Genomic DNA, 9,998 nt, shown 5'->3' on the forward strand with positions numbered 1-9,998 from the left:
CTTAAGCGAACAAATTTGACTCTGACCTACTAGACGAACTAGAAAAACTCGACATGGTTTAAAACTAAAAGTGCGAAGCAAAAGCAGAAGAGAGAGACTAACCTAGGGTAAGCTCCGAGTTACTCAGGTCAGACTCCAAGATTTCAGAAAGCGTAAAAAATGGATCTAAACCCTGGGGCTATTTATAGTGCTCCGAAATTTAATCCCATCCTTACACGTATCCAAAAGCGAACGACCCAAATCGTGCGGAAGTTCGAACATTGGAGACGCTCGAGTACGTGACAGCTGTGGGTTCCGTTTTCGAGGTTCCCTAACGTTAACATTTTCACCACGAACTCGGAAGTCGCCACGGTGGTCAGTTTCCTAAAAATTAACTTCTCTGCCAGGTCGATCTCGAACCTGACAGAGAGGGGGCAAATGTTTGGGGAAGAAAACCAAAGTGTCACATGGAGGACGGTGGTTCGCCAAAAGGAATATCCCCGTTCGAATTTCCAGGCAGGTCCATCTCGGCACCTTCCGAGGTGGAAGACTTAGTCATTATTTTATCAAAACCGCCAATGTCAAGGATAAACTGCCCAGGTTCGATCTCAATCCGACAGGTTCGACCTTAACTCCGACCAAGGTAACCGCCTATCGCAAGCCCTGTCAAAGCCTAAACCTATAAATAGAGGGACTCATTTCACCACCAAGTATCAAATTTTTCCTCGAACTTGATATTGAGTCCGAGCTACTTACTGACTTGAGCGTCGAAGATTTTGTCCTCTTGCATATATATTCCCGTTGTGTTCCAAGTCAGAGCTAAGACCGAGTTCGAACTTGACCAAGGTTTGATGTTGTACAATTCTTTGCTTAAACAAAATATATATATATATATATATATATATATATATGTATATATATGTATATGTATGTATAATTAAATAAGGTATATTATGAATGAGTTGAGTTTCCAAATCTTGCTTCTTTTACACCATTGAAATATGGTTGCTAATTTTAAAAATAACTCTATAAGTTTTTATTTTATTTTATATTTTCACTAATTTGCAAGCGCCCATTCATTTCCTTTCTACTTTTAGTTTGTGTCCATTTTAATTTTTGTACTTTCAGAATCATTTTGATCCATCAATTTTTTTGCTTATCTCCCACACTTAATAAAATTGTTAAAATGTTGTCGTAACTTTTTATTAAATAATTTCTATGTATAAGATGTGTTAAAATTTTGTAGATAAGAGATAAAAAGATGGTCACTTTTGAAAGTACAATTAACCAAAACAAACATTTTAAATAGAAAAAACTTTGCTCGAGCATTGTGTTCTTGATCTTCACGTGGCTATAATAAGAAGACAAATGTTAGATATTCCTTTTTTAATTATTTTATTAAAACCTAAATTCTCGTCAAATCTTTTAGTTTTTAATTTTTATAGTTTTAAATCACTCTCTTACTAATTCATCAACAAAAAAGATAATTTGTTCATAAAAGGTGAGGAAAAAAGATAAAGGAAGAGAAGAAAAATTAGAAAAGGTTTTAACTTTATCATTTGTGTGTTATTAAAGCATATGCAAACATGTAAGTGACAGTTGAGTTGTTGTTTAGATCAGGTTATAAGTGACAGTTGAGTTGTTGTTTACATCAGGTTATCAGTTTTTTCATAATTTGAAGCATTATCTTGTATTAATTTTTCTCAATTTCCTCTTTTTTGGTTGCTGACTAATAAGAAAACTCACTCTTGATTTTTATTTGATGTAGGCAAATTTGGCTAAATCATTTTTATTTGTGTCTTCATATGTAATTTATTATCTGTTCATAAATTTTCTTCATATCTTACAATAATCGAGTGGTTATCATGCAATGGTGGTCATCTAAAGCTACAGGGAAACAAGAGAAAAAAATTTCACAATTTTAATCCAATGTCCAAAAGCTTCTTCGATTAATCTCTTTGCAAAAATGACTAAAAAAAAATGCAAAACCTCCATTTAAAATTAGAAGACAATAAGACGGCAGAACCAAATAATAGAAGAGAAAAAAAATGATATATGTTAAACCACGATAATCAGTATAAAAATTAAAAAGAAAAACATATATATATATATATATACCTTATAAACTGTAGAGATGTATTTTTAATACTAAACTTGAAGCTGTTGGTGGAATAAGAGAGAAAAAGGAGATGAGAAGAGGAGGGGGAGAGAATAAAACTAAAAGATATGACAGAGATTTCTATGAGATTATGAGTTTTAATAAAATAATTAAAAAAAGAATACTCAACACTTGTCTATTATAGAACCACACGAAGATAAGGAGCACTTGAGAAGGAAAGTCTTTTCCTTTTAAATATATATGGAATACAATAAACAAAAGTTGAAAGGACAACAAATAAAATGAATCAAAGTTGAAAATTTAACCACCACAATATTTAAATCAATAGTGTATCAATTTTTTTTTTTTACAAAATATTACAATTCAAAAAATGGACAATTAGGTTTGGAGGTTTGATTTCTGCCAAACCCATTACAAACAGTCTATTTGAACAAATAATTTAATTGTCAATGTCTGCTGGAAATATTAATATTGATAGATTTTCTATAAAACAAAAGTGTAAAAATAAAAAATATCCATAAAAAATATTGAAAATAACAAATAAATATTTTGAATTTTTTTTAAAAATAAAAATTATTAATATTGATAATATTATTGTCTATATTATGGATATTATGTGAAATGTTTTACATTTGGTTGAATTTTTTGCAATCCTATGAAAATGATGGTGGAAAAATGGATGAAAATGTCTGATGTGTTGACGGAAATTCAATACCCTAATTTGAACTATAATATTGTAAAAAAAAAAGAAAAGAAAAGAAAAAAGAAATACAAATATTCTCATTTCTATTTTACGATTATTTCTTCATAACAATCAAACTTACAAATCACTAGCTAGTACAGAGAATCCTCTCCAAACTTCAAATTAGTACAAAATTAACAAATCACAAACAATGTAATGGTTGATGACCACCTGAACAACCATTCAAACGAACCAAAAAAACTAGAGTAAAAATCTTCTAGCCAGCCATCAACAATTCATCAATCATAATACAACAAACACAAAAATATACATATATAACAAGGGTAAAAAGAAATTGGTATGATCACCGATCAATGAGAAAGCAGAGGCAGAGGCAGAGAAATTTCAGGCCAAAGAGTTGGTTCTAAGGCCTTTGATCCCAGCAGCATTGAACAGCTGAATCTGAATCATGACTTCTCCACATTCAGCATTCTCCAATCTGAGAGTCATGTCTTGGACGATCTTACCATCGTTCCAAACGCATGGGCTCTCATCTGCAAGGTTGTTTGATCTGCTTGGCTGAACCCTTTTCACCACGCATCCATTTGGCAGATTCTCCAGTCCCATGTTCAAACACTCTATGTATGGTTTTATGTCGATCTTTGCACTCCCCATTCCGTCGTCTTTTGTGAACCGATCCTTGTCGAACACTGCCTGAGAATCCATGAATCGGAAGGAATGTGTGATTAGTAATTTCTTGGATGTGTGTTTGAAAGATTGTTGTTTAATTTCTCACGTGTTGAGGACGTTCTTTTTTATTCAATGGAAGATTGGAAGATTTTACTTACTAGTTTAATTGGATTGTTGATATCCGTAATCGAAAGCGTGAATTCCTCGTTCCATTCTGGATTGCAGTTTTTTTTCACCACACGAGATTTAAATTTCTGCACAAAAGTTTCAATCGCATCAGAGCCAGACCGTAAGATTCAAATGGAAAAAAACCTAAAACGGAAAAGGAATTTGAGAAGTATTTCCAAGGAAGTTCTGGAAGATTTTCAATCCGAATTCGAACCGTTTGCATAGTTACGAAAGGGAAATACGAACAAAAAAGCCTAATAACGGAAAATTTTGACAAATACTTCCAAGGAAGTTCTCAAATAATCGCAATCCGAATTCGAACCGTTTGAGTAGTTTCGAAAGGGGAAATCGGAACAGAAAAACCTAGAAACCGAAAAAATTAACAAATATTTCAATCGCAATCTGAATACGCGCAGTTACTCTTTGCATAGCTTCGAAAGGGAAAATGCGAACAGAAAAACCTAAAAACTGAAAATATTGACTAATAATTCGAAAGGAAGTTATAAAAACATCACAAAAGATCCTAATTCGAACCGTTAGCATAGTTCCGAAAGGGAAAATCCGAACAGAGAAACCTAAAATCGGAAAAAAAAAAAAAAAGAAGAAGAAAAAAATTGACAAATATTTCCAGCGGAAGCTTGAAAAAAATTCAATCCGAATTCGAACCGCACATAGTTTCGAAGGAGAAAATCCAAACACATACATATATTTCTTGATCCGGAATCGAAGAATAGATCGATCGGGAACATGAATCAGAGAAGAGGAAGAAAGAACCTGATGAGCAGTGGAGATGACGACGTAAGGATCGCTGCTGCGGGTGGTAGCATCGCGAATGGCGAGATTAACGCCTCGCAGCAGGCGAATTCGAAGAAGTCCCGTCCGATTGTTCATTTCAAAATCGCATGTTCTTGATTTGATTTTTCTCGTGTTGAGTTCCCGAAATGAGAATGAACAGAATAGAGGATGAAGAAGATGGACAATAATATTATAAACAATCTTCGGATTCACAGAATGTTGACAGATTCAGATTTCTCGCTCATTTATTTGACAAATCAAAAGTGTATGTAGGATTTGATAGTTATTTTATTTTCGGGAAAATTCATTTCTTAACTTATTTTATTTTTTAATTAAATTACAAATTTAGTAATAAACTTTATTTTCGTGTCAAAGTAAGTTTTGGATGTGTTAGATTAAATAACAAAATTAAACGTTTAAAAACATATGGTTTTTTTAGTACAACAATTTGGCGACATGAGAATCCAATCCTCGACTTCGAAGGAAGGAATATATCCAAATAACCATGTTGACAATTTAAAGACCTATTCTCACATTTATTATATACTTTTTTAAATTTCAAAAACCTATTATTAAACACAATTCAAGAGTCAAATTTATAATTTTCTAAAAAAAAGAGTCAAATTTATAATTTAACGAAAATTTTAATTTGATTCAACTAAATCATAAATTTGAATAATTAGTGAGATTAGTACCTTTAATTTGTTATTTTTTTTTAATATTAATATGTTTTTATAATGTACATATATATCTTTAACTAAGATGTTTGACGTTCAATTTTTTTATTTTATTATTGATTTAATGTTTAAATAGTATATATTAATATTTAAACTCTCAAAATTTCTATGTTAGTTTTTGAATTTTATAAAATAATTATTTTAATTGTTTTTCACTTTTGATTTTATTGGATTAGGATTTGTATTTAAAAAACTAAAAAAGAAAAGAAACAAAAAGTCAACTACGCGCCTTGATATTTTTGTATTAGATTATTTATCATTAATTTATTTCTAGAAGGTGCGTTGTTTTTGGGGTGGCCTTTTGCAGGAATGATGGATTTTGATTTGGTCTTTGGTTTTTTTGTCCTTTTACTCTTTTCTCCTTAATCTAATAGCTCTAAAACTATTTATAATGAAAATGATAAATTTAAAACTATTAGTAAAATTGTGGTAGTTTTTGTCCACGTATAAATTTAAAACTATTTGTAAAATTTAAAACTTTCGCTATTTTCACTCTTTTGCTTTTAAGAGCAATCGACTAAAACAAGGTATTCTTTATTGTAGAGCTTTAATTAAGCTCAATGAATACATTCATGTTGGTTTGAACTACATAAATGAATCTTTTTATAGGGAACGAGATACTCGTGTCTCGACCTAATGGTTTATGTATTTGTTTCTCAATATTTATTCCAATTACCTATGTTATTTTGTAATTCTCCCGTCTCAGTTATAGCCGCATCTTACAAAAGGTAAAATTCACAATCATTTAACTAGGTGAAGCCAACTCGGACTAGCTTGCCCGTCAGGCTTCCTCGATCTCTTTGGGTTTCCATCGAGTCTTACTTCCTTTTTTATTGCTGATGCTACGGGGGCCGGTCTCCATGCCCCGCCTTGTTCCTCTTTAGGTTTCTTAAGCCTGTAGCCTCCTTTCTGTTCAAAAAAAAAAACTAGAATGACGCTTTATATACTATAATTAAACAATTAAAAATTTTACCTTTTTCTTGTTTTTCCGCTCAAATAAGAGATATGACGACTATCTACATCAATATTTATGTAAAGTATAGAGATAACATCTTAAACGGGTTGTTTTGGAAACTTATTTTCACAAATGTCTAATGTTTACAAATTTTACAGTTTTAGATTTATAGATTTAAAACTTTTCCAAAATATCAAATTTGTCTTTATTTATGGCATTTATGTTTATTATAATTATTTTTTATTTAATTGTAAAAGATTTAAGGTTGCAAATTTGATTTTGTAAACATGGATTGTGGGACCCAAATCAATTATTCTCATAATCCCCTAATTTACTCCTTAATATATTCTATAAAGAATTAAATTTATTACAAAATGTTTTTTTCATCTCATTCCAATTTTTGGCTCAATTTCAATACAACATTTTAGAAGAGTAAACTTGCTGGCATGATAAGGTAAGACGTCAATGGAGCACTGTGATTTCATCCTTTTCGTTTCTGTCCTATATATATACATACATATATATATAGGTTGTAAACTATAACTTATATATGAACTATAAAGTATATACGGTTATATCTCTCTTCAATTAACAAACAAAGCAAATAACCTATATAATAAAATATATACGACGTTAGCATCGAATACTTTTTAAATACCCAAAATCGAAAATAAAAAACAAATCTAGAAGTTTTAAAACGTAAACAGCATAAAATGGACTACCGAAAATAATGTTGAAAAGCGAGCGAATCAGGAACAGGTTGTCGGAAACGGTAACGACAAAAAATGGAGAACACTAAGAAGATGAGAAGACGACTTGCCGGAAACCATGGTGAAAAGCTAGAGAAAATAAGAGGAATGAAGATGAGGAATAGATAACTAAAAATTTGAGAAGCTTTTTTCACGAAAGTCAAAAGGTGTATAAATTTAAGGATTTAAAATATAAATAGTGAAAATCAATCATTTTTCCATTAATTTCCATATCTTAATAATAATTACATATATAAAAAATGGTATATTGGTAAAATATATATGAGTTCCATCTTAAACCATGTATTCTAAGACAAGAGTGTAAATTTTTGAAAATGAATCTCTTTGTAACGTATTAATCCTAAAGTATATTACGTGGGTTTATTTACTATTGGGTCAAATGCAACACTATACATATTGGGTGGGTTTATTTACTATTGGGCCAAATGCAACACTATACATATTGGGCTTCATAGAAAGGGAAGGAAATCCTTACGAATGGCTACACACACGTTATCGTTAAGAAAAATGGTCAAAGTTTTTCTAAATGCATGACCTGGCCAAAATTGGTTTCCTAAATTTGGGAGGTATATAATTCCTTATTTATCCCTCCACACATTTCATGCCCATATTGCCCTTGCAATCTTTCTCCATTTTACCCATCCATGTTTTAGGCCTCCCACATTCCCTTAAATCTGCCCCTAACTAGCAATGTTATAGACTTAATATTGAAACCACCTTAACTACAAAATCTACAAAATTCCAAAAATCTTTCCACAAAATTTAAACCACAAAATCTACCTATATCATACTTAATATTGAAACCACCTTTAGCTACAAAATCTATATAATTCCTAAAATCTTTTCACAAAATTTAAACCACCAAATCTACATATATGATTCAAACAAGTTTAAAATGTGTTTAATTTTTTTAAACAAACCTAACTAATTGGTTTGAACATTCCACTGTAATAAGAAACCTCAAATACAGTGTTTCTTTAATATTCTCACACAAGGTATCATTAATCCCCACCCATTTTATTTTTACATTTTTTCAAGAATTAAATCAATCAATGCGGGAACATTATGAGATCATTGTTAGCCACGATTTTAGTTGGGATGAGCACAACAATTATCAAGGGTTCATTACCGGGCACGTTTCAATTCCATTCGATTGCACCCTACAACAACTCTGTGAATGTATCTCTAGAGATCTTCATTTTCCAGAAGGAAAAAAAATTACACGTCTTTCACTTTTCAGAAATGGTGCTGGCAAGTCGATAATTATGAGGTTGTTAGTAGATAGGGACGTAGCGTGTGCCATATCCCTGTTGGCGGATATTAGGTGCAGCGACTACTGCATAGTTGTAGATACTAACCCCGTATATAACACCATCTACAGGGGTAGTGAAAGTTCAGACCCCGAAAATAGTTTGAAAATTATCGGCAGAAAATAGCCATATTTTGCATCACATAATCTTTCTTTATCACTGCATCGGAACAAAGATCAATGCATAAAATATGGCAAAAAGGTAACCAAAACCAACAAAATAAAAAATGCATATTAGCAATCAAGGAAACATATATTAATATTTACATAAGGGGAGATACGATGGATGTATAAACATATGGCTACTAGAGGTTATCTCACAAAATAAACAAAAGACGTCAGTACAACGGAGTAAATATAGGATTCTATAGAGTAGACGGCCATTTTGACTGGATTATCCTTGTCCATCAACATTCATGACTAATATGCCACGATTATTACATTCTAAGAAGCTGCATTTTAATTCTTGATATATGAGAATTAGTCATCGAGTTACTGAAACATTACTCGAAAGAATCTTCCTATTGCAGCAAACCCAGTTCTTAGAAAATTAGATTATTAACGAAAAAAGAAAATTCCACAAGATTCAACCATTGAATCAAGCCCAAAAAAAATTCGTCTGATAGAACCAACAAATAAGAATGCGTATTCCTAATATTGTTAAAATTAATTAGTTCCTAATGAGTATCAATTAGTACCACATATTATATTCCTAATGAGTATCAATTAGTTCTACGCAATCTAATTGGATGTTCTTGATTTTTTTACAATAAATTTTAAATGTTTAACAATAAAATGGTTACATTGAGCTAAAAAAACATAAGAATTGACAAGTTCCAGGTACTAATGATATTTATTGAAACATCAGAATTGAGGTCTGGGTTTAAATTTATTGAAATTTGAAATTTAAGATGAGATTTAAGATTGAAAATTTATTTAATTTTTTTTTTCAAACTAAACTACCCGACAATCTAATTTTAACAATATTTTTATTATTTATTATTTAATCTAAACTATATTTTCAATATAATCTCCCCAACTGACCATATCTATAAGGTGTCCTAAAAACAGGTTGTGTCCAACAAAATCCTTTGAATATCGGAGGTTGCTAACGAACGGTCAATTATGTAAACCTCATTTATTTAAACAACATTCAAAATCGATCGATGAATACCCTTGTTGGATAACAAAAACAATGAGGTTTGGAGTATTACAAAACAGTCGATTACAAGAAAAAAAAACAGTCGACTACATACCCTTGAAGGAGGAACGTCGAAGTTTGGAGGATTTCAAAAGGAGGATTTCAGAAGGAATGCCGATGGATGATTTCAATGGATTTTGTACCCGAAAGCTTCAAGGGATTTTGCCGAAGGAATGCCAGAATCTAAAATTGGGATTTTGTACCCAATTTGAAATCACACAGGTTTTCAATTGAAGCTTCAAAATTGAGATCACACAATCACCTAGAATTTCAATTTTTGATTTCAAGGGATTTTGCCTAAAGCTATCCACCCATTGAAATCAAGGGATTTTGATTTCAACTAGAGGAATCAGAGATCACGAAGCTAGGAGATTGTGTATATCCCAAGAGGGATATCGAAAGCTTACCCGAAGGAGGTTCTTTAGGTTCTGGCAAGAGTGGGAATAGGGATGCCGAAGATTGTGTACGCTGAAGAGGGACGCCGAAAGCTTGAGGCGCACGAGGCTTGAGGGGCTTGAGACTTGATTGAATCAAATTTTATTTGATTTTAGGAAGAAAGAGTTAGGGCAAGTGTGGGAAGAAAGAGTTAAAGG

General features: G+C 31.6%; 1 protein-coding gene across 1 annotated transcript; it reads right to left on the reverse strand.

Annotated features, from left to right (window-relative positions):
• Window positions 1–2,856: 2,856 nt before the first annotated feature.
• LOC111022498 (protein C2-DOMAIN ABA-RELATED 10) lies at window positions 2,857–4,670 on the reverse strand. The gene is made up of 3 exons (XM_022299663.2): window positions 4,413–4,670; window positions 3,629–3,724; window positions 2,857–3,494 (listed from the first exon to the last, which is right to left on the reverse strand). The coding sequence occupies exons 1-3, from the start codon at window positions 4,527–4,529 to the stop codon at window positions 3,186–3,188; spliced, it is 522 nt and encodes a 173-aa protein (XP_022155355.1). The 5' UTR covers window positions 4,530–4,670; the 3' UTR covers window positions 2,857–3,185.
• Window positions 4,671–9,998: the final 5,328 nt, after the last annotated feature.

The sequence above is a fragment of the Momordica charantia genome (assembly GCF_013281855.1).
Source record: "Momordica charantia cultivar OHB3-1 chromosome 9 unlocalized genomic scaffold, Mcharantia_2.0 BLBB01000009.1, whole genome shotgun sequence".
Taxonomy (NCBI): domain Eukaryota; kingdom Viridiplantae; phylum Streptophyta; class Magnoliopsida; order Cucurbitales; family Cucurbitaceae; genus Momordica; species Momordica charantia.